Source organism: Onychostruthus taczanowskii, unplaced genomic scaffold (assembly GCF_017590055.1).
Source record: "Onychostruthus taczanowskii isolate IOZ18803 unplaced genomic scaffold, ASM1759005v1 scaffold16, whole genome shotgun sequence".
NCBI classification, from domain to species: domain Eukaryota; kingdom Metazoa; phylum Chordata; class Aves; order Passeriformes; family Passeridae; genus Onychostruthus; species Onychostruthus taczanowskii.
Window position 1 is genome coordinate 10,651,870 of NW_024498795.1, and position 26,037 is coordinate 10,677,906.

Genomic DNA, 26,037 nt, shown 5'->3' on the forward strand with positions numbered 1-26,037 from the left:
TCAAGGAAACACATACTTTCAGCACATTTGAGTCTCAGGCCATCAAATGCATATCCACAGACATGCAAAGATTTGTTCTTTGCAATTCTACTGGCTTATGGCAGCAGAAACTAGTATAAGCAAGGATTTACATGCTACAAAGTTTTTAACTGAGAGTACAGGCTGGAAGTCAATTAAACCTCTTATTTTGAAAACATTTACATGACCTGTTACAGAGAGGTTACCTGGCACAGCAGCTGCTATGAAACCTGTAGAAGTACAGGAATGGAAAATCCAAGGCACTGAAGAGATCACCTGAGGGACAAAGCAATACACTCAGTAGGTGGGAAAAAAATTACCCACTGTTACAAGCAATGCGACAGCAATTACATGAACATTACTAGTTTAACATTCCTTTGAGTCTTTACAGCTGGCTGACTTTTCATTTATGATGCTTTCCACATTTCTGGCTTGTTTAATGATTTCTCTCTGACCTTGCTTCTAGCCAGTTCTTGCCTTTGGTTGAAAAAGGGGAAAGGGATACCTAAGAATATTTATTCTTTTCCAGTATTCAGAAGGTCCTGTTGCCAGTGGACAGACATGTATCGTATCCACTTCTTTTATAACACAGCATGTGATAGCTCCTACTGAAACAACAGGAAACACAGACATATGGTGGTTGCTTCCCCCTCTGGCATTTGAACTCCGTGACACAGAGCATGTTGAGAGGTTTAAAGAGTTCTCCTAGGTCTAAGTAGAGCTCTTGAGTACTTGCATTTCCAGGAACCCAGGATTGGGTGCTCTTGGTGGCAATTCCAGGAGTTCTTTGGCCTTCAGGCTCTACAGATTTGCATGAAGTTCCATCTTTCACTTTTTTAAATGCAGGACTGTTTCACTTAACATGTATGTCTATCCTGGTGACGGTTTCCTGTATACACAATCTGCACCACCAGGAAAAAGGGAAAATTTATGTTTCTTTAAATGCTTCCTTCTTTGTTTTTCTGGCTGAACAAATGTAAGCAACAGATGATCACCTTTACCCTCTTAATTATCAACACACCAGAAGACAGGAATATTAGCCACCAAAAAATGTCTCAATTTTTACCACCTGATATGCTGCTACTTCAAATCCTGCTATGGGCCCAAGCAATGGGATCCGCGTTATGAAAGAAACAAAACAAAAACTCTGCATAGCACTGAGGACAATGCAGAGAAGGAAACTCAGTCCTACATGAACTGCTGGGACACTGCTCTGAAGAGGACATGTTGGCTTAGGGAATTCTTGTTCTTTACCATGCACCACCCCAAAAACTGTTCTTTGTTGTCAGTCCCATACTGCTTGTTTGCAAAGGATAGCTAAGAATGGTATTGGGAAATATCATGCAACTTACACCAAGTTTATATACCCTTCTGTCCTCTTCCTACATGATAACATATTATTGGTCATATTCAGGGCTAAAATTCTAAGGGTTCCCTTAAAACATGCACAGAAAGCAAAAGCAACATGGAAACCTAAGAAAGGAACAATTCAGTTCACTTTACCTGCTGGATGGGATGCAGAGGCCAACAGCACTACACTAAAAAATAAAAAATTAATTGGATACCACAGAATTTATGACATGGGTTGAAGACTATAAATTGATAGTTTTGTGTTTGTTTTTTCATGGTGAAACTTATTCCAGTTAAGTAGAATAACTGAGACACAAATAGTAATTAAAAGAAAACACAAGTTGATTGGAAAGAAATGTCTGGGGTCACCTAATAAAATTTCTGACCTGAAGCATGACTATCACAAATATTTGATGAGGCCCTCTGGTTCTGTCTTAAAAAGGCATGTCTCAAAAACCTACCAGTAGAGAGATTCCACACCTCTCTGGGTAACTTTTCCAGGGCCACTCTACCCTTCCAGCAAAGTTTTTCCTGCTGTCCCATTTTTAAACCACCAAAATTGCAATGTATGGTTGTTGCTCCGTATTATGCTGAATATTGCATGTAGACAAGTTTAAAAACACATGAAAATAAAACCAAGTACCAGCCTGAATTATTCACACTTTCCAGATACAAGTGAACAAGAAAACCAGCTGTGACCACTTCTTTATCTGAAGTATTATCACTTACGTTTTCTGAGGTCTTACAAAGGCCTCACCCTTTTGAATTTGCAGTATAGGTTGTACAGAGCCTTTTTTAGTGTTACTGATTCTTCTTGTAAATTTATCTCCATTTTTCATTCCTTCTTAGAAATTGCTTCTAAGATTAGAGGGCTACAAAAACATTCCAGGGTGCCATGAGATGGGATAAGCATGCACGTCTGTACAGCTACAGCTTCTTCCAGTTACCCACAACATACATCCATGACAAACACTAAAGACAAGTGGGAGAAGAAGAAAATAGTATCTCAAGAGTTTGCTTCTTGGTAAGCAGCAAGCACTGCACTTACAGAGGTAAAAAGACCTTCATTAATGTTATGAATGCTCAAGCATTCCAGATCAACTCCCTTTTCCAGTGTTAACACAGCTACCATTTCCAAACCTGTTCACTCACAGCTGGTCCCAGCTCTCTACATGATCAAGCCTCCATGCTTGGTGACCTGCCCTTGGCAAGCTTTGGTGGACCCCAGCATTAGTCACAAAATCACCTGCAGCAAAAGGAACTGCAAAGAGCATGGAAATCCCATGGCCAAGGAAGCTCTAGGGGGAAGCTTGTCACTAAAATCAGCTATGGAACACAATAGGCTGAAGGAGGAAAGGGTTTATGAGGGACAGACAGGCAGGTATGTTAGGCTTCACATTTTATAAGTCTTTGAAAGGCATCAGATGGTATAGTGTGTTCACATTCTCAATATTTATACATGTTTTTAAAAGATGTTATTGCCACAAAGGTATTAAACAAGGCAAAGCAGATCACTTACAGTAGGTAATTTGCCCTACCCCTCCTCCCCACACATAGATGCTCTCCCTGAAAAGGGATGCCAAGAGTAATTCACAATAAACAGGCCCAGTTCCTCTGTTTCCTGGTAAAGAGAGAAAAGGAAGCAAAGGTCTACTGCTTTTGACTGAATAACAGAGAAAATAGGAGACTGACAGGGAAAGTGAAACTGTATCAACAGTGATGAGAAGTAGGGCTAAGCCATGTTTCTCCACTTGTTTTTTGAATTATTACATTTAAAACAAAAACCCACTGAGATTGGGAAATAGTCAGAGAGAAATTTCCTTCTGCAACCGAGAGGAATTGATAACCCTAACAGACCTCCCAGGTTTTGGTCCAAACAAAACAAAACCTTAATTGTGAAGTGCAGGGCAGGTTAAGGCAAATGGATTAGATGGCATTACAGCTGCTCTGTAGCCCTGCTCTGAATGAAGCATCTGTAAAAAAGACATGATGATGCTGTAAAACCAGATTAGGGACTCAGAGGTTTCTAGCAGGACAGCCTGAATACGAGGCTGCAGCAAAAACAAATTCCATGTGCCAGATTTCTCTGCTCCTCTCTTTTTCCCCCTGTACTAAATACTGAGGGCTGGGTCACTCGTGGTTTCCTTTCTGGAAAAAAGAGATTTTGTCAGCAAGAAAAGCAATTTATGCCTGCAAAACTGTTCTCCCCTATTGCAGAAAAGCTACTGCAGCATTTTTAATTCACAGAAGTGACAGATTAGCAGCTCTTCCAGAAGCCAGATGTAGTTTTGCTGCATAGAGTAGAGCCTTTACCTCATAACTTTGCTATTTATTCACCATTTGAAATTCTCCTGTATCTGTTTTCTCCTCACCAATGGCTGCCAGGCCATCTAGGCATGCCTTTGTGGACAAATTTCAGACAGAGACAGGTATTGGGATGCACTGAAACTTTCTTGCAGGTTCTTAACAAGAAGTAAAATATCTTTACTTGCCTCAGCATAGGAGAAAGCCCAAGAGGAGCTACAACCTGCTTCTAAGACATTTATGTCTCCCTCAACATGCCAGGCAGGCATTACTACTCCTCCTCTCATGCTACCCCTCACCAGCTAAGGGGTAGAAATCTGGCTCCCCCTTTGATAAAAAGTGGGGGAACAGAAAGGAATAAAAGAAAATGTAAGATTACAAGGAAAAAAAAACAAACCACTAGGAAGTAGAACACTAATGCAGAAGTCAGAGTACAGAGAAATACAATACTGCAGTTAAAAAAGGGGGTGGGATCAAGAGGATTGGAGGATTAGAGGCAGGATCTTGGAAGTACATTGATCCTTTTCTCTTCCTCCCTGCCCCAGATGCTTAAACACAAGGGAGAGGGATGAATTGGATGGGGCTGGGCACTGAGAAGCAACATTTCCCCTCCCTTCTCTGCATAGCACAGCTCTGCTTTCCCTCCTACACTTGTCCCTGGCCTGGCTCCCTTTTTAAAAGCCATTGAATAATCACGTTGGAAGTGATGAAGTGAGAAGAATGCCAGACTTTTGACATCAGCAAATATTTCTTCAGATCTGTTTGATTCTGGAAAGTTCCCATTCATATACATTTACTTAGGGTGTTCTTTTCTTCCAAACTGTTCCAGATTTCAGAACAAGAAATAGTGCATGGTGTGTAAGGACAGCATATGTTTGGAGACTGCTCATTTCAGTTGCACTTCTGGAAGCATCCAACACAGCCTTCTCTTTTTTACTCTAACATATTGGTATATTCTAGCATCCAGTAATTTGTGGCAGATCTTTTAATCTGCTTCATGAAGGCAGTCTCTACACTCAGTAGAGTAAAACTGTGCTTTCATACTGAACTGAGAAATACTTTGAGTATAATAAAATGAACATTTTGAACATAATGAACACTTTGAACATAATCCTATGTATTAAGAAAAATTTCTTCACTAAAAGGCTTTGGAATCAAGCATTGGAATAGGTTGCCCTGGGCAGTGTCTGAGTCACCATCCTTAGAGATATTTAAGAGACGAGGGGCTTAGGGACAAGGTTCAGTGGTGGGCTTGGTGGTGCTTGCTTAATGCACTCAATGACCTTAAGAGTCTTCTCTAACCTAAAAGATTGGATGATTCTAAACACTATCTGGCTGTGCCCACACAGCTACATGTCTGATCTAGGTTAGAAATAAGGAGCTTTAAACACCTGTTGATCATAGTTTTAGGAGGAAAAACTTGCACTGATACCACACTAGCAAGTTCCTTCACAAATCATAGGATCACACAATCATGCTTGTAGGGACAAGGCCTCCAGTACACACTAAACTGTCCTGTCCTGGAGGTGGAACTGTGATCCTGTCATGGCCAGAACAGTCCCTGAGAAGGGCTGAGAAGAGCAGGCAACATAAGCTTTAACGCCTGCTAAATCACAGAATTTACTGCTGGGCACCCTCTGACAGAGAAAATCAGTAATTCTGACCCAGAGCTGCCTGTGAGGAGTTAGTGCACATTCAGAGAACATTCCTTTAGTCAGTGATGACTTTAAAAGTAGTTTTGATTATTTTCTACAGAAATTAAGTTTGTGCAGTTAAGCTGGGTGTTCACAGCTCCACACAGCTCTCAAACATGCTGAACAGCTTCATCCAGATTTGGGAAGCGGCAGTGGTCTCTGAGATAACTACATGTGCAGGGGTCTCACACAGGGACAAACCCTGCCTGTGCCTCCTGCAGCAGAATTCCAGCCCCATTAGACACTGGAAGAGACACATCATGGAGACTGCAGACCAGGAGAGCATTTCTGCCAAACTTTACACCCTTTCAAACATCATTAGCTATTTTGAAAAAACAAAACTCTAAAAGAATTCAGATGTCACTTATCCCATTGTCCATGGTACTGCTTGTTTTCCCTAGGCAAGATGAGATCCAAATGCTGCAGATTGTGAACTTTTCCTACACACAGAAATGTATACCCATACAGACACATAGACATATAGATACACACAGACCCAAACCAAAGAAATAAGAAACTCCCTTAAGCCACCTGTTTTCCAGCAAGTTGCTTTGCACCATCATCTACACTGAACTTTAAGCCTCTTCTTGGGGAAAAACTTTGGAAGCTTTGATATTTTTGCCCTTAAACAGATGCTGAAAATAGCCATCTTCCAATTTGCATAAATCCATTGTTGGATTGTTTGTTAGCTTCTTTTCTGTAAAAAGAACAGTTTTATATACATATACTGCTGCACCTCACAGTTCCTCAGTGAGAAGCTTCTCACTTTCAAAAGCTTCCAAATAAATTATCATACTTTTCATGTAATGTGGGACTCCTGCTCTCTGCTGGACACAAGTTCAGAGACTTCAAAGGGCCAAGATCATGAACTAACAGAAACAGCCCATCCCTGACTTTTCAATCAAAGCTGAAATATTAAGACCTTTGGCCAAAATCTGAATTTAAAGGTTCATGCCTAGATGCAATTTTCAACTAAAATGAGAACTGAGAGACAGTCAGGCAGCTGCCAAATGAAAAAAAAAAATTGATTTTACTGCTTGGTTCATGATTTCCCTTCAATACAGAGAGGTAGCTACATCTCATTGCAGACTTCATAGATTATTTTTGCATGTGGCAGCATATTTGCAAATTCCAAGACTAATTCTTCCAAAATTTCAATAAACACACCTACCTTCTTTGTGTAAAATGGATTTGCTGTGCATTTTTAATAGATGTAAAACAACAACTGACTTAAACAAGAGCCTACTTCAAGCAAACTGATATCTAGATATTGTCCATTAATGGGACCCTGATGAATCATAAAGGCAAAAGCAGAGGCCTGCATTACTTATTTACAGAAATAGGAGATTTGATTGAACTAAGACAGAAAGAGATACAGTGTTATCATATTGACTATGATCACAAGACAAATGGGAATTGAAGGAAAGCAACTGTCATGCATTGCTGTCCCTGATGTACTTTTATTAGGGATCTTTCATGTGGCCAGACAAGAGCATAAATCCATCTAATCAAACAGGCTGGGACAACTTCACTTTTGTTATGCTTATTCCCAACTTCTGCTCCCTCTTTCACTCCTTCTGACCACAGAAGGAATTTCCTTGAATTTATTATTCATACTTTGTGTTCCCAAATGACTTTAGGTATGAACCCAAGAAAAGAGGCCAACATATATTAGATGTGATTTTGGATGGAAGAAAATTGAATCAAGTCTCTAGATGCCTTACTTGAAATAAAGCCTCACAAAAACCTAACAGAAGCCATGTACACTGAATGTCCTGGTTTGTGGCTCTTTGAAGAAAGGACTGGATTTAAAAAAGCAGGGGAATCTGGTCAGTGACTCAGACTCTTTCACTAGCTACAAAATAACAAGCCACTCTTCTATCTCCAAATCAGAAAAACAACTGAAAGTCAGAATTACTCAATCCCACTAATGGCACTCTGAACAATCAGTTACTGCTCATGTTCTTTGCACACAGTACTTTTGTAATCACTACCTCCTCTTCTGGCAATTTTGTGCAAGTTTTATTTTCTGAAGTGGGGTATTGCCAGGGAGTTACTCTGTAAATATTATTTCTGGAAGTGATAGATCACTTGTGCACGTGGTGATTTAAAAATTCATAATTAACACCTCGTTACCTCCTCAGGTGTATATTGGCATGTCCACCTACAACTGGAGCCAAAAAAATTCAGCTGCTAAGCCGTTCAGCTTAGCACTGCTCTTTCAGTGAATGCCCTGCTAAATAAATGCATTGAAGTAGTGGTAGCTATGAGTTTCTTCAACAAGCCAAGGTTGAAAATGAAAACATATACCACATAAAACCAGCCCTGGTGTATCAAAGACTTATTCATTTTACCTGAACACATAGTTGATGTACTGTTGGTCCAGATCACTGGTAGAGGAGGCAAAGAAAAAAAGGTGGTATTTTTAGCAGCGCACTTCATTTGATCTAACAGATCAGTATATTAAGCAGTAATATACAGTAATGCTGTAATATTACATTATATTAATTTATATAATATATAACAAGGTTAATATTAGGTAATACTAACATTATATTATAATTATATACAATTATAAAGATACCATAGTAATAATTCTATCAACACAAATAAATTAATTATCAATTGACCAACATATTAATTTACACAGGATCCACACATTATTTCTGTTGTTACTGTCAGTAGGAGTTTCATTTAAAGTGAAGATAAAGTGAGACTGATTAAAATTTAGACCCTTTAACCAGAGATGGAAAATGGTTTTGAAATAAATAAGCTTATCCATGCATGTATATTATACACCATATGCAGTGCCAACATACCCATGTCTATCCATAAAGAAAACTGGAGATTACAGACTGTGAACATGCAGTGCCACCTGATTCCACAACTACTACTGCATGGTTGCAATTCTAACATGCACATGGGATTAGTGCAAGGTTCCAAGGTGTTTAAGGTACTCAGCCATTCCCATCCTGTGGTAAGCCACCAACTGCTGAACACTTTTGAGACTGTGCCACAAAGGGAGATACTGACAGATCCAAACCATGTAGCTTTCCACATGAACACAGACTAATATTTCCTCTTAACACCTGTGTCAGTAATTAGGGGTTCTTTTTCCACGGCTGGTTGTCACCCTTGGATAATACACCGTTTAAAACTAATTCAATGTTCCAGTTAGCAGTGTAACTATCAATGACCACATGCTGTTGCTACCAACAATAAATAAGGCTCATCTTGCAAGAGAAGTCATTAATGATTAACCAGGAGTGGCCCAGCTCCTGCTGATCATGCACAGCTCCCTACATCACAGTCATCTCTCTTTATGAAAGAATAAGAAAACATATTACCTTAAAGATCCAGGTTTCCACAACTTGTGAAATACTTTGTAAGCCCCTGTAATTGAAATGACATGTGTAATTGCCACATCATGCGATCATTCTGACAAACAACAGCTTGTTTGGCTGTGCTACTGGCAGACGTGGAACCCCTCTGAATTACAGTTTAGCAACACAGCACAAACGATTCCTAAACCATGAGTAAAATGAACCTATTGCTTCAAATTAATGGTTTTCAAAGTGTTATCAGCTCTGAGCACAGTCACACTTTGTGTTTCTGCTAGTTCCTTCTGAGGACATCTTCTAGCTCACAGCAACAACGAAGGAGAGGTTGTGTGTTTGTGCATGGTTTTATGTGTAAATACATACAGAGAAATGTCACAGAATGGGTTTTTAAGCCTACACAATTTTGGTGGTAAGTTCTATGATATATATGATCACCTACATAGAGCTGTTGGGTCTGAGCCATCTTTCCTGTTTAAAGTTCTCTCAGCTTTAGTGTCTCCAGGTTCTTTACATTCTTGACCCAGCCATCTACCTCTACCATTTCTGTCCTGGGTAAAGATTTGAGCACTCATGGAAGAAATGACAATGCTTCAGGCTCTGTTTTTTCAGATCCTTTCTTCCAGGCTTAGGGGTAATTTTTTTTATTCACAGAGAAAGCTAGAATATGAAAAGTCAACCCAGTAGAAGACTATGAAATAGATCTCCTCAATCCTGCCTCCATTACACAAGCTGAAGGGTAGAACACACGTCCTTTCTTTGATTTACTATGCAGTACATTAGTTCATCTGTTCGCCCCATCTCGTAGCACCTTCATTCCAGTTGATAGGAAATCTAATTACACAAATAACTCCCAATAGCGATATCAACAACTCTCAAAACCAAGAGAAATGGAAGGCAGTTATATTTTGAGCATAAACATTCTGTTGGCACTTCCTACACATTTCAAACACACAAATGAAGCATTCTGAAGACTCTCTAAGCAATTTTCCAGCAAGACCAAAGGCTTTCAACCTAGATTTCTACTCTCAGCAAAGCAGAGGCAATTCCACTCTATTTTACACTGACCCTTGTTTAATTTTCTTATTCCATGTTTAAAAAATTATTTCTGTCACCAGAATTTTTACATAATGCATTCTTCATAACTTGTGCACAGCAAAGTTTTATGGGCAGAGAAGAAGCACAAAACACCTCAGAAGTGATAAAAACAAGTTTTTTTGGTAGAGAATATTTTTTTTCACTAGCCATCTGGCTTCCCTAGGCTTTTTCAAAAAGCCTAAATCAGCCAATTTTTGGCTGAATGGCTACCAAAAAATTCTTTCACTGAGACTAATTGCCTGTTACAGCAATTCCAGCAGGTGTGACTCCATTACAAGTGACACTGTTACTCCAGAGCACAGAGCAAGGTGGAATTGACTGGTATATACTGGAAATGTCTTAAGGACAGCACAAGTCCTCTCCTAGTCCACCAATTTAAGCTAAATAAATTCTTAATCTGTGGCTGAGTCAGGATTTCTTTAAGCTACAGGGAAGACACTGTGGAATTTCTGTGGTCTGCCACTATATTAACATACTCTTGATTTTGCAGCTTATTTTCCTACTCTCTAAGGCATGGGAAAAGACAGAATAAAGATTATTTTAAAAACGGTATCCTTGACAATAATCCAGTGGTGAAGACAAGGCCACATAGTTAGATAATGGAAACAACAGGAAGAAATTAGGAAGATAATGCCTCTAAGTACACTACATAATAACCCAACATTATCCATTCTAAAGTACAGCTAAAAGATTACAGGATGTGGAAGACAGCAAATACCATTTTCCAGGGGGATGTCGGGGCATAGAATCGAAATTTTAACACATGACTGGTTGATTTTTGTTTGTCTCTTTCCATCTCCTTTTTGAAGCCTAAACAACCAGGGCCACCAAGGGTTGGTAGTTGTGCAGCTTAATGTCACAGAATCATCAAGGTTGGAAGAGACCTTCAAGATCATCTGTCCAGCTGTCAGCCCAGAGCCACCGTAATCACCCTAAACCATATCCCCCAGTGCCACATCTTGAACATTTCCAGAGATGGTGACCCCCCCGCCTCCCTGGGCAATTTATTCCAATGCCAAACCACCCTTGTGATTTTTTTTTTCCTAATATCTAACCTGAACCTCCCCTGGTGCAATTAAAGGCCACTTTCTCTTGTCCCTTCATTTGAGACATGGCAAAACAGACTGACCCCCACCTCGCTATGAATGATTCCAGCAGAAATGGATCTCATTTACCTTTCATTTCTAAGGGAGGGAATTTTTAGCTACTTTCTAACACACTAATTATCTTTCTCTTACTGTTTACGATTACCTACTGGAAGCTCAAACCTTTCAAGCCTTTCCAAAAGCATTGTTATGGGCTCTTTTATCATTCATTTCATTTTTGTAAGGAGAAAAAACATATCAAACTATGCAAGCAATTGCTAAAAAAGACCTAAAAATATTTAATTACTCCTATGTTGCAACTTAGGCTCACTGCCCACAGGAATGTGCCTTACATTCTTCATTGTTTTGGCGTGCCATTATCTGAAGCAAATACAGAAGCTGGAGCCAAAACAAGTCTGAATTTGAATCTGAGTAGTTTTAAAAGCTTACCTACAGACTTTCAGATGAGAGGTCTGCTGTAAAAAAGAAAGTATGATTAAAACATTAAAATTTAATGATAAAAATGGTAAAATAGTGTTTTCTCCTTCCAAAAACTCGAAAATGATGACAGCTGATCTTACTGCACCATACACATTAAAACTTCAATGAGCAGCATTCAAAATTTGAGCACTGCTTAGAAAATTTAATTTGATAAAGAAGAATCAGGATTATGGATCAGCCTACTGCACCTTGATTTATATTTTTAGATTACTTACCAGCAAGTAAACTTAAAACCAGACATGAACTTAATACCTGCTCCTCAAACTTGACTTGCATTGTACCAAAACTGTGTAACATATGTACTCAAATATTGAGTTTTCCTAACTGGGTACTACCTCATACAAACCAATCTTGATCTAAACTCATGAAATTTTCCCAACTCTTTGATATGAAATTATTCTTGAAGAGCTTTCCTTTAGGCCTGTGTTTGCATTATCCTTGTCTGTAGTGCTTTTCTTTTTAAAGAGAGGAGTCATAAGCTTGTGACATAGAAGGAAAATATGAAACACTTTGACAGGGAGACTAATCAGAAGACAATGACACAGGGACATGCCATGGTACACACTGCTATGTCCCTTAGGCATAACCTTCGTGATCCCTTCTGTTTGTTAGATGAAGTAAACACCCATTTATCTGTCTTCTATACAAAAACCAGTTATAATGAATGGAAGATGCCTTTCACAGCAAGCCAGAGGCCACTGTAGAAACAACTTTGTGATGAATGATCTCCCAGTGTTAGCTCACACAGCAACTCTGTAGTCAGTTAGAAAAACATTTCAAAAAAAGCCTTAAAAGAAGGCTCCCCAATGCAGTTTGTAAGGAAAAAAACAACCAAAAACAAACCAGTTCTTACAAAAGGGTACAAAAGTTATTCTCCAGACATTCATAGGGGCAAAATCTCAAACATTCAAAACAAATTTAAAAATGCACTCTTCCTCCTGCATTTTATGTGGAAATGTGACCTATCTGTAAGCATACAATGAAAGAGATCTATTTTACTGATTAGATCTAAGGGCAGAGTCCTCATTCCTCTCAGCTCAAACAATGAGACTTTTATGTGGGGCATGAGAGAGAGGCAATATTAATTTTCAAAAGCATAAAATAAGCAGGGTCAAGCCAGTCTTAAAAATGCAGATCAGACTGGTGATATGTATTTGCAGTATTTCATCAAATAAGGGGAAAGGAAACATCAGTATAGACACTTGTCACCAGCAAAAAGCTCTCTCAGGGTCTCATTAATGAATTGCTATTACAATGAGTCCAGAAAAGTACTTGGCACTAATGCCTGTATTAAGAGAAATTAGGTATCTTGTTCTGGGGCAGTTCTATCACAGGAGTTACCTTGACTAATAGGTCAATTACCTCTTTCTGCACAAACTTCTGGAACCCACAGGTTATGACTTCTGCCGCGTTGTGCACAGTGAGGAACACCGGGATTGGCTGCCATGGGGAGAGAACAAAAATGCTCAAATCAACCCAGAGCAGTCACACACATAGGAAGGGGCACTCCTCCTAGAAACAGCTGTCCCACATGTCTGTGGTTTGGGGTTTTGGTTTTTGAAGCTGTAAACCCATGCCACATCACCTAAAAGAGACTTAACCTATTTCAATCACTAGCACAGGCATTTTAAATGCAGACCCTCCTGCAGTCCTGCTTTCTGCATCTCCCACTGCTGAGTTCTCAGTCAGCTTGTGTGTACCCAGCTACCCCAGTGAGATTTGCTCCAGGTTTCAGCCTGTAGTCTTCCCTCTCTGATCCAGGTCCTTCAGCCTTCACAGTAAACAGTTCTCATTTGTTGTCCCATCTCTGTCTGCTGGTACTAAGAATACAGTGTGACTCCTAGCAACAGATTTATGGGCAAGACAATTTTAGGTGATTGCTTTCAGTTACTGCTAGGAAGAACTGCCCAAAATTAGGATAGAAATGCAATAGTTCATACACAATGATGTTGAAATTATACCCACTGAGGTATCTGGACACCATCCCAACATGAAATCATTAAGAAACAAACCCTAATGATAACAATAATGAATCAAACACCCACTGCCCCGGGCAAACCCAACCAGAATTAGTGGTTCATAATACTTCCTCCAAATCAGATCCATGGTCTCTCAGACAGCTGAAACAGAAGCAATTCTCTGCTCTGATTAAGATAATCTAAAGACTAAGCCATTTTAGGAAGCAGTATTTCCCCACTCATATATGGTATTTAAATCACAGTAGCAGGGAATGGATTAATTTCTCAGTGATGTCCAAACTTTTAAGTACCAGGTGATATAAGCAGCAAATATCTCTCAAATGTGACTTTGCAAATTTTCTGTAATTTTCTTTTCTTTACATGTTAAAGAAAAGAAGCCAGATAAGCATTGCTGATTAAACATTTTAAGTCATAATGACAGCTGGAGTGGGTCCATAGTCACAACAGTTGCACCAAAATAAGAATGGAAATCACACAAACAAAACTGGCATGAAGTTGTTGGACCCAGCTTCATCGGTACTGAAAACCAATTCTCATCCCTGTTGCTGGATAACTGAGAACATAAACTCAGAAGTATTAAACATAAAAACAGTCTAAGCTTGACACAGTAATAGGAAATACAAGAGATACCCATAAACAAGGAAAGTTGACAGGAAAATTTACATTCTTCCCTTTGTGAAAGCCAATTTGTTGGGTTTTTCTTTCCTCCCTTTTGGTTTTGGCTCTTCCAAATGTGTTTTGGAGCCAACAATGGCTCCAGTTTGCCTAGCCCACTTAACCTTCTCCATATGTCTATTGCCTTTGATGCAAGCATTTCTTAAATTTGTGAGTGGGCTTAATGCTTATGAAAAGAAAGGTTTACTGGTTGGGCAGGCAGGGCGAATACACTCTGAACAAATCTCCTCTCATGGCTTTGCATAGTTTTTAAATCATCACAGTCCAGAGCTAAGTAGTCCTCCTCCAGTTCTAGCCCTGAATCCTTGGTCTGGGGAGATTGCCAGCACCTCTAGGAAGAGGCACAAACAGATTAAAGTTGCAGATTTGCCAGTATACAGGAATGTTTGAAAGTGGGTCCCCTTGGATTTGATAATAAAAGTACACATTATTTCTGCTTTAGAAATAAACCCACTTAATTAAAATATGCTGTTGAGACCAGCCAATTCAGCTGTGAGTTTGGGAGAGTCCACTTTCATTTTCACTGTGTCATAAAATTGTTGTAGACAAAGTTATTGTAAGTAAAGCTTCTACATAGGATTGAATTTAGCTCCACTACAAGACAGCACATAATAATTGTGGTCTAAGACTGCTTTTCATTTTGTCTTGCCTTGTAAAATGGCCACAGAATTAGATCTCTAAATCCCCATTCATGTACAACAAAAGCCGTTATGAAATGTGAGATGCTCCTTAAGAAAGGTTTGGGATACAAATCAAAACCCTTCACAGCCCTTCTGCCACTCCAGTGCAGTTCATTCATGAATGATCAGAGCAGGAGCAGGAGGCAAATACAGTAACTTTCAGGATGACCAGGAAGTAAGAAGAAATAGCAGAGATGTTGTGATTCTTAACTTCTCCACCACCCAGGTGAGCAAGGAGATAAGAGGCTGCTGCTAAGGCTTTATTGGTTCTTCCAGACAGGGTTTTGTTATGGGACTTGGCATATCTTACACTAAAGGAGGCAAGTGGAACTTCCTGTGACAAGGAAGCAAGAGGAAGTAAATGCAATCACACTGAGAGAGAAATGGTCACAGAGCATGGGGCTTCTGAGCACATGCTTTCCCAAGATTATTTGTGTCCAAGATAAGGCCCCTAACCTTGCTTACAAGGACAGAGACCTCCTGTTCTTTTCTGCTCTGTCTACTGGGATTTTCAAGGGATCACTACAATCAGAATCTGGTAAAAAAGTCCCTTTTGATCCTGCTTAGGACTCAGGAGGTAACAGGGACAAGCTGGCTCTGGAGCTACATTAAGATGCATTGACAGAATGCAGAAGGGAACTAGTGCAGAATCTCAGCTTGCAGACTGCACAACAGCAGCAAAATATTGTTATTTTAAAAAAACAAATGCCACCAATTTTTTTTTTTTTACTTTTTTTAGAGAAGGCTATATAATTTAAGCATAAAGCACTCAAGTTTCATGAAAGGAGATTTGACATTCTGTAAACATTTGGTAAATTACTGTGATGCAAATGAATCCTAAAACTGAGTAATCTAACCCTTCCCATAATCTCTTTCCAACTTTCTATTTATTTTTTCAAATCCTGCAAAGAACCAAAACCTTCTCATTGAAATAATCTTCATCAGTTTCCTGGAAGGATTTCCCACAGATCCCACAAACCGATTCCTCCTTTTGCAAAGATACAGCTACTGATTTCTTCAGCTTCTTTCCTACCTGTACAATTCAGACCACGGAGGATCTGTTCAGCAAAACACTAAGTACTCTGTAGAGATGCTGAGTGCTTCAGACTGTCACAGAGATGCTTTTTGATACTTAGTAGGATTGGACCGCTGCATTAGCTCCACTAACAATGGATCTATTATTTAAAGTCCTCCTCCCTCCTTCTCCCTCAACCCAGGAACAACATTAAACACCATGTATGAAGGGAATGGTCTTTGTTTACAAAGTAGAGGTAATAAAGAGCTGACTTCTACTGGTTCATTTCTTACCAATCTAGACAGTGCCCTGGAGCCAGCATAAATAATGCCCACAAAAAGTACTGATGCAGGAAGCCATGACAGGATTTCAGACCTGTGAAAACAATTAAAATCCCATTATTTCACCGCATTCTGTTTACATACAGAAAGCAACAGTTGCTTGCAATTAATGCAATAATATGTACATATGTACATTAATTTCAAATATGTGCATGTAAAAGGCAGTATCAGATTGCTTAGTATTCTTCCCATTTACTAAGGAGTCCAAATTAGAAATTATTCATTTTGTCTAATCCAAGAGAGGAACTAACTGCAGATATATTTTCTTTGTTTTACTCTTTCCCCAGTTCCTCTCCTCTAAAATCATGTTGTTTTTTTGGTTTTTTTCCTCCTTTAGAAATTATTCCCATTGGTATTAAAGGAAAGACATTCCAACTAATTTCTATCATGTTCTGTGAAAGGAATGAAACCTGACAAATGAAGGCATAAAATGGCTCACTTGCACAGACAGCACACATTTTCACTATGTACAAATACACTGGGCCACCCACACATTCATTTCTCAGCCAGATTTACAAAGAGATTCTTCCTAAAGATCAGATTGTCTCTGTGGAAGCCTATCTCTTGAGATTTCCTAATCATATTCCTTTGACTAAGCCAAACTCCTAGAGGCAGTTTGACAACTAATGGAGGAATGAAGTCATCAGATTGATCTGATTAATTTTTTTTTTTAGCCATGGTTACTGCAGTAGAGTCAGGTTTCAGTTCTGAGAAGGGGCTTCAGAACTTGCACTTCTATTTTTGATCTTGTTACTTAAGGGAAAAAAAGGGATCAGGTAGGTGGTAAATTTCAGAGAGAATAATGTAAGATTTTTGGCAAGGGAAGAAAAGAGTAGCCATGAGGTAAAGGCCTGAATTGAGGGCTTCCCAGGACTGAAGACATGGCTGCCTCACTCACTCTTCCCAACCTTTGAATTAAAGTGGAGAAAACTTTAACGGGCAGTGCTTGTTCTCAAAACAAAACCGAACTGCTTGTAGTTCCTTAGTTTGCATTACACTTCCAATTAAGATGTAAGACTTGAAGTGTAATTGTAGATACTGGTACACCAGCACATTTCATGGAACACAAGAAAACAGATGACTAAACAATGAAATCAGAACAGTATGAATAAAGATAAAACTTGCACAAAGATTCATGTAATCACAGACAAGGGAAAAACCATAAATACCATATTTCCTCTGTTATTATATATATAATTTTCCAAGACAACAAAAACCCAGGGTCACAAAAATAATGTTTAGATCCTTTAACTGGCATAAATATTTGTCCTGTGTTTTCTTGACTAGTCTCCATAAATTTTTATAAAAACACTGGTTTTTTGAGGTTATTGACTTCAACTGGAATTTCATCAAGTCCAAGATGTAATACTGTCATACCTCATTAACAATGAATTCACATCAGACACCAACAAAAATACTCCTGCACTATTTGTACAGCAACAAATTGAAGAAAGGGGAGGGAAGAAAAGAAAGTGGTTCTGGGAAGATAAAAGAAACACATGATAAAAAACAAATTTTCATTTAGAACATAAAAATATCACTCTTTCATGTTCCCCACCACTAAATTGTAGGAATCCCAAATATGTCTTTATCTCCAATGCAATTCTGCGAAGTGGAATGGAAAAGGACTTCAGATGCTTTTTCCATGATGTAAGGGTATAATTTTATGCTGCCAAGTGGGAATTTTAGGACTGAAAAAGAATGCACGGATGTTTGATGTAGCATGTCAGCATCAACAATCTGTCTTATATGTAAACCAATTAGCAGCTTCTCCTCTTGGCAATACAGTAATGTACATGCAAAATAGGAAGAGAACTGATGAGTTTGTGGTTGTTGTGGGGCTAACTCCAAATCCCATGATAGGCAATGGGTAGGTTCCCCCAAACAACACTTTATAAAAAATTCTGAGCTGCTGCTTAGCTGTGGGTGAAATGCAGCACTACAAGAAATGCCAATCAGAACACATCAGATTTATGTGCCTACAACACAGGCAGCAGACTGGAAGCATTATGCAGATGCTACATGTTGCTCTGCTCTCCACAGAGCCCTTGTTTTGGATAAAAGTTTTGCAGACAGTCAACATTCGCTGTTTAGAAGCAATGAGAGAAAGTTCCTTACAGTATATCCTAGGGGGAAGCAGAGGCAAAGCAGGTTATCCACAAAACCTGAGTGAGATTACTCTAAATAATACATTTTTATTTGGTCTTTATAGTGAGGTTAGTATTCTGGACTTTGGACAAAGGGCAATGATCTCTATGTAATAACTTAATTTTGCTGAGACACTTTGGGATAACCTGAACTGGCTCAGAAAGTATATGAGATCAGTCCATGTGACAGAAAAATCGGGACTTTGTGGACATGAACAAACTGTCATGAATGGATGGCAGTTTATTATTTTAAGCATTTGAGACTGAGGAGTGGCTATGATATTCCTAAGTATCCTACACATAGACAAAACCCTCCCCTCTAACCAAAAGATAGATTCAGAGACAGGTATTTTGTCAGAGGGGATGGAAATGTCCATATCCCAGTAGTAGCATTAAAATCACCTTTGCATGTCATGCTTGTTTGTTTGTTTGTTTGCTGGTGAGTTTTTCTTGTTGGTAGTGCTTCAGAGGTTTAGAGGGTTTCCATGTTTGGGTTTTCAGGCTACTTTTTGTTTTGGCTTTGATTTTTTGGGTTTTTTTAGGAGATATATGTTTGAATCCACCTCTGCAAAGCATTAAAGCATGTGCCTAATCTTTGTGAAGAAAGGCAGGTTTAAACTCATGCTTAAATAGCTGGATGAATTATAGCCAAAGCATGTAAATTAATTCTGCTTGTTCCATTCAGTCTATACTAGAACAGGTACTCTGTATTAACCAAGCTAACAAAGAGGTTTCTCAAGAGGGATTTCAACCCCTTTCCCTACAGTGTGCTGACATCTAGTGGCCTCAAGTCTCCAGGGTCAAAACATGAACTAATTTTTCATCCAAGCCTTTCTTAGATAAAAACAACCTCCTTAACATCAGCGAGTGGTTCTTGTCCTCTATTTTCTTTAATGTCTTCCCAGGTTTTGAAAAGACGAAAGTATCTTTTCCAAGCTGGGAAAAAAAGATTCAACTTCTTCAATTTCATTATTTGAAGCAGAAGTAATCATTAGTGTAGAAAAGCTGAACTATAAAAGGACATTACTGATGGCTGTATTCTTCTGTTTTGTGACAACAAAATATGCATAAACAATATAAATTTGATAATAATATATATATGTATCAGTAACTGCCAGGAAATCAAGGTTTGGACCCTAATCTGTCTCTGCCAAAGTCACTGACAGCTTTTATGATATCCTCAGTTTATTGCAGCTATAAAATAGGAAACTGAATTCTGTTTTCATTTATGACCTCACTTATATTTCCATAGTGATGTAATCACCTGTATGGACATGAAAACAGAACACAGCCTGGTATTTCTGGCATACTCACAGGATTTCATTCCAAGTGAGGAGATTCAATTTTTCAAGACAACTGTTTGAATCTCAAACAGAAAGTTCATCAGTTGTCACTTGGTAATACAGAATCACTGAGGACATTAGAAGGGGTGTCTGGCAGGCATTTAGTCCCAACTCTCCCAGCTTCAGAGACAAGTCACATTACTCAGGTCATCGCCCAGGAAGATTTTTAGTATCTCCTGAGATGAAGATCCAATGATTGCTGTGGGCATACATCTTCTAAATGATACCATTTTGCACAATAAAAAAGATGCTGCATTCCATACTGCAGAATGGATCCACCTGAGCAGAGTACAGCATGACGACTCTTCTGAAGTGTGCTGTCACACTCAGCTCAAGCAGATGATTTTTGTCTACAAAGCACCATTTAATTTGGAGTTTTATTGCTAACATCAGTTAGGAAAAGGCAAATGACCATTATGCAACACAGCTCTCAGAAAAAGGCAGATCACATTTGTACATTTCACAGCCCTGAGGGTTTTGCGTAAGATTGTGTCAATGCTCTTTACTAACATTACCAAGGTTTCTCTTACAATACTAACAAACAGTCCAGGGAAGAGATTGTTTCTTAGGGGCAGATGTTTGGATGAAACATCCTTATTGTTTTCACTATGGGCTTTTTATTTGTCTTACCAAGATTAAATAAATCCACTTTATATAAGTAGTCAGTTTAAGTGTGTGTCACTGAACATCCATTTAACTAAAATGTGAGTTCTCTTCTACATTTGTGAAGCAGAACACCGACACCCCCACATACATCAAACTCTATCTTAGCCAGTTAATAACATCCATGACCAACTTAGCTATGTTGTAATCCAGCAACAGAAAATAAGTGTTTGGCAGATACCAAAAAACCTACAGTACCTTGAACACAAGTTTATCTCCACCCAGCCCAGCTTCCAGGAGATGTGAAGCAGAAGTCCACCCACCAATGTCTGCCACCTGAAACAGAATGACACTGGGCAATAATATGTGAGCCCTTGGGAATATGTGCAGATAACTTAAAATAAGTAGCAAGTAATGAATACTGATTTCTTTTACATTTTATCACTTTCTTTAACACTTTATAAGTTATCAGCTTTCTTCTTCCTTAAGCTAGTGGTTTTCAGAGAGTGTTCCATGTTCCTTGGGTGAATATCCTTGAATATCTAGCACAGTTCAGACAGAGATACTGTATTATAATGTTAATGCCATTTAACATCCATAACAGGTATAGAAGTGGGATTATTTATTATTCCCATTCATTGCAATGCATTTAAGCAATTATTTAAAATCTTTCTCACACATACACAAATAAACAAATATTCACTCTATGCAGTACTAGTGCATAGTGGTAAATATTTAATGCTACTACCACAGCTCACTTCATCTTTTTTTGGATGAAGAGCCTATGAGAGCTTAAAAGCCAGGTTTCCCTGACATTTGCTGCAGGTTTGACTGTGCTCTATCCAAGCCAGTGGTGAAATCCCATCAGCTTTATTGTGAAAAATTTCCTCTTGTCTCAGGTTTTAAGGACAGAAGTTTGTGACAGTTTCAGATGCTTAGGACTATGCAGTATAGTCTAAGATTATTCAGGGAACAAAACCAAGGACTATGAACAGTAACATCACGAACTGAGAATTACATTCTTTTCCTCTTTGCTCATCTGTCACAGGTCTAAATGAAAGTGTATCTGAGCCACAAAAAATTTCAAGGAAAGGTCATTTTTAAAAGGCAGAGTTTATGGAAATATATTAAGATGCTGAAATGCCTTTCCAAATAATAGAAAAAGGAAATAACTGTAGCAACACAGATGCCATAAGGCAGTTGCTTGCCATTGAAGTACACTTTTCTGTTGATTTACCACATGTATTTTACACAAGTTACTCAAAGCCCTCTCCCCATAAGATAAAAGCCTTATGCAAGAGACAGTCTCTGTTTGTGTCAAAACTAAGGAAGCATTCACTGTATATCTAATTTAGCTGAATACATTCAAAGTAAGTGGAGATTCCCAAGGTAATTATTCCTAGAGCTGATTGCAGTCCTGGGACTGCAAGTCTGGCAAAAATATAAGCCATGCTAAGCAGCAGAAGAGGAAGTAAAGATATCCAGTGTCAACAGGTTTTAACACCATCTCAAAAACAGGGGAAAACTTGGCTCTAAGAGGCCAGATTTTCATTAAATGTCTAATCAACAGCATTGATGGTATATATGGACATTATCAAAACATTAATTTTCTCATTACAGCCATTAAGATACAATTGTGACTCGTGATGCAGACTTACAACCAAGGCTAAGCATGAAAAGAAGGAACATAGTATTTGTGAATGCCTAAAGATGGTTTTAAGGTTGGTTTTCTCTAGCATAGCAAAAGATTGCACCATAAATACACATTTTCCACATTTTCCTCTCTTCCAAAGAAGAGAGGTTGTACTGTAATTGTTATTTTTCTATGATGAAGCTTAGGATTTTAAGGAAAATGAGAAATTATGGACTCTACGTATCTCAATTACATCCCCTCCATGATGTTTAAAAATTAACCAAGACACATTAATGAATGCTTTATTAAGGGTTCATGAAGCATATTCTCTAGACAGCAAAAGCCAATAAGAACAAGAAGTAGTAAAGTTAGCTTCAGCATGTAACAGCAAGATGTTAAAGTCATTTTTCAAACCACTATTCTTAAAACCATACTTACCCTTGAAAAAGGGTAGGGTAGGTAAATTGCAGGACAGACAGGACATACTGGAAAACAAATAGCAAATTAATGGACAACAAACACCTACAGTTCATAATATTAATACACAATCACAAGCAACAAAACAAACACAAAAAAGTTTTCATTTTGCTTTGTTTTGGTAGAAAAGAGAAAAAAAAATGTTTAGCAATTTCACTTGTTGGGGTGTATTTCCTCCCCCTTCCCTCACAGGGCTGCACTTTGTTCTCTGAAATGCTTTATAGGCCTCAATCTCAATGAACAGCATCTGGGCTAAGTTCCACTTGAGCTCATCAGAAACGCTGTCGGCTCTCAGGAACTTAATGCTGTCCAGCAAGCTCCTGCTTTTTAACAAACAACCTTGGAGATTAATTTTTCTTGCCTGTGTAAGAACCCAAGTGAAATGACATTTTTGTTATTGAACTTTCAAAGAAAGTTACCAACTGGCATTGAGGCCAGGAAGGAAAATCACTCTGGTCTAAACCCAATCTCTTGTTTCCCTATAAACAGCAGTCCTGAGTGAGACCCTTTAAGCTCTCCTGGACCACAGCAGGATGCAACCAGCAACCTCTCTCTGAGTGGGACACCCCTCAGAGCCAGCTAGCTTGCTACACTTGGAAGATCTCTGAAGGATGACGATGGATCCTGGGCTGATACCATCCACTCCTCAAGACACAACCCTTTGCCTGTGAAGAAGATGCAAGGACATCCAAAGTGAGCACTTCACGAAATTTGAGGGGAATTTTTCCTTGTACATGTTCCTTTAGGTCTGACTGTGTGTTAATGTGGATATGCTGTAGCAAATTCATTATTATGCTTCACGGAATTTGAGGGGAATTTTTCCTGGGTATACCTTGTACATGTTCCTTTAGGTCTGACTGTGTGTTAATGTGGATATGCTGTAGCAAATTCATTATGAATATTGTTGTCTTTGATTATTAAGTATATTAGGTTTGTAAGTAAGATGGTGAGTCACTATTGTGCCTATATTAAATTCTACATGACTCTTTTGTTAAGTTGTTTAAATTAAGCTTTTGATTAAGAGCTGCTATGTTTAAGTTCTGTTATAACCTTTAGACTAAATCATTCATTAAATCTGGGGTTAAATTTGGCTAACGGGTCCACTATGAATGCTGTAACTCACTGTATTCCCTTTTATCCTTGCCCTTTCCTGTTCTTACTTCCATGTATATAATTTTAGATTGATTGATTTTTAGATTGATTGATTTAGTTTGATTTTTCTCTCTCTGGTTTAAGCATCTAATAATGATGTCATAGATGTAATGATGTAGTAATGCAATAATTATGTAATAATGTAATAATGTAGTATTGATGGCAGTAGAATGAACCTCACCAACAAATTTTATTATGATTTCACTTTAATATTAAATCTGCTTTTGCCCATGCCTTTGCTGGTGATTCTCTGAGTGACCTAAACAACTCATTCATGACACTTCCTACACCAGAACTGCTGGATGCTGCCTCAACCACTGTGGAAAGGAACAGACACTAAAGCACATGAGGCATGGAGTGGACACACTGAGAAATGGAGAAGGCTGTCATCTGAATTGCACTTTCACTTTCCGAACACAGTCCATATATCACACTGAATGGACAAGTATTAACAGGAACAAAAAGCTGTGAATACCAGTCAATTAAAATCATATCATACCAAACAGGCAATCTTTGGCAGAACCAAGAGCAATAATCTAAACATAATTGTCTCCTTATGGCTAATGTATCTTACATTCTGCTTACACATTGTGTAAAATATTAAGCAGCCCATAAAGCCCATCAGAGATGTAATACATGGGGGTAAAAAGCAAAATCTGTGTCATTGCTTTAGCCTGCTTTGTCTGGGCCTGCATGTATGAATGCTAGTGCCTCTTCACACTAAATATGTATATATGCAAATGTGAGGCACAAATACATGCCTTCCAGGTCTAACAACTTGCCATGATGCAGTATATAAATACCACTTCTGCAAAGGAGAAGAATGATTGAAGCTTCCTCAGAGGAAATGAAAGGTACCTGCTGTTCCTTCCAGGAGCCAGCAGAAGCTGTCATAGACAAAAGGAGAAGCTGAAAGCTTTCAGCAGAGAGAAAACTGTGCTGGGCACCTTGCAAGGTCCAGTTTTCAGTTTGTGGGGTGTCCCTAAGAAGCTGGCATCAGTATACAGAGACAAGTTGATTCACAACAGGTCCTTTTACGCATACAGCTGTCAGAAATGCCAAGTGCATTTTAAATCAGGAAAATCTACCTACACATCTGCGTCCCTGCTTGCATTTGCACACCACCTTCAACAACTGAAAGGTCTATATTCTGGTTATTTTTAACTTTATTGCACTAAAATCTACATGAAGGTTTGAAAATGGAGGCCCTATGTCAATGTCCCTATGACCTCCTGTCAAGCACAGTTAAGCCAAATAAATACCCTTCCCAATCCATGATGCAACCTGGCAGCTCTTTTGGCCCCTTTCTGTTAAACTAGTCACTGCTCCCAGTGATTTGCAGTCTGCCAAATCAAGTGCATTATCTCTCCCTACAACTTTGCTTCCCGTCTGGACTTCAGTCTACTTCTGGGCATCCTTAATGGCAAATGTATCTTGGAACACAAACCACTGGCCAATGCCCAGAAAGATTTCATTTTCATGTCTGAAATGCTGCTTTTCTCTAATCTTCCCTCAGAATATTCATACCCTGATTGCTTCACCAATACTTTTTTCCTTTCAGAAATCTGTACCAGAAAGAGAGACATGCTCTCTGACAAACAGGATAGCATGGAGCAGTTACTCTAACTCCTCCTCCCAGAGTGAAAAAGCTACTTTCAAACTACACTTAAATGATAGAATTTTATTCACAATGTGGCCATCTTCAGCCTACTTCTTCTGCTTAGACACTTGAGCAACACTCATAAGAAATTGTTACACAGTGGAAAACAAAATTCTTGAACTTAATTTGGTGATTAATTAAGTTGTCAAAGCAACAAAGTTGCTTTGTTTGCTATTTGTTTCACTTCTAAATTAACAGTTTGGATATTTCACATTTTTCCCTTGCATAGTTGATATCATTGTTCCAGTTAACAGGAGTTTTGGAAATGAGTGCAGTTGCCATACACCCAATAATGAAATATATACAGCATCAGCGATACATTCATTGCGGCATAACTTCTGGCTCTATAACACTTCATTCATTGGAACGATATGATGTCAACCTCCTTGCTCTCCTAAACGAGACAATAATGGAACTCATTCGTCGTGGAAGGGTAAAACTGTCCCACACTGAGCAAAACGAAACCGGCACCCTATCCGCAGTTTCCAGGAGCACACTGGGATGGGCGGCCGGCTGGAGTGCCACGGACTTTTTCACTCGTGGGATAGTCCCGTCCGGGAAGGGCTGGTCCTCCGGCTCTCCCTGAGCAGGGCAGGCAAAGCAGAGGGCACCGTCCCTGGTCTTTCTCCTCCTCCCGCTCCAGGATCCCTGCACTTCCCTGGCCCCCCGCTCTCGCAGCCGCGGACCGGCAGCCAGCGCCCCCGCACCTCCCCGCGCCCCGCCCGGCCCGCCCGAGACCGGGGCGGCCCCGCGCCCGCGCTCACCTTGTTGGTGAAGCTGGAGGCCAGGTAGAAGAGGCAGAAGGCGAGGCCGCCCGCCGGCCTCTTCAAATACATCAGTCAGCGCGGGCGCGGCGGGCGGCGGCCATCGGCCGGGCCAGGGACACGTCGCCTCAGCGGGCGCCGCCTCTGCGGGGCCGCTGCTGCCGCCCGGCGGCCGGGCCG

General features: G+C 39.4%; 1 protein-coding gene across 1 annotated transcript in view; it reads right to left on the bottom strand.

The window, feature by feature from the left end:
* Window positions 1-25,987, bottom strand: part of TMEM241 (transmembrane protein 241) — a 52,882-nt gene extending 26,895 nt beyond the window's left edge. Inside the window, exons 1-10 of the mRNA XM_041399221.1 lie at window positions 25,858-25,987; window positions 22,243-22,289; window positions 20,430-20,507; window positions 16,031-16,112; window positions 12,751-12,828; window positions 11,338-11,363; window positions 8,714-8,800; window positions 7,721-7,756; window positions 1,522-1,556; window positions 225-294 (exon numbers count right to left, since the gene is read on the bottom strand). Of these exons, the coding sequence (XP_041255155.1) occupies window positions 225-294; window positions 1,522-1,556; window positions 7,721-7,756; window positions 8,714-8,800; window positions 11,338-11,363; window positions 12,751-12,828; window positions 16,031-16,112; window positions 20,430-20,507; window positions 22,243-22,289; window positions 25,858-25,929 (611 nt within the window). The 5' untranslated portion in view covers window positions 25,930-25,987. The remainder of the gene's footprint in view (window positions 1-224; window positions 295-1,521; window positions 1,557-7,720; window positions 7,757-8,713; window positions 8,801-11,337; window positions 11,364-12,750; window positions 12,829-16,030; window positions 16,113-20,429; window positions 20,508-22,242; window positions 22,290-25,857) is intronic.
* Window positions 25,988-26,037: the final 50 nt, after the last annotated feature.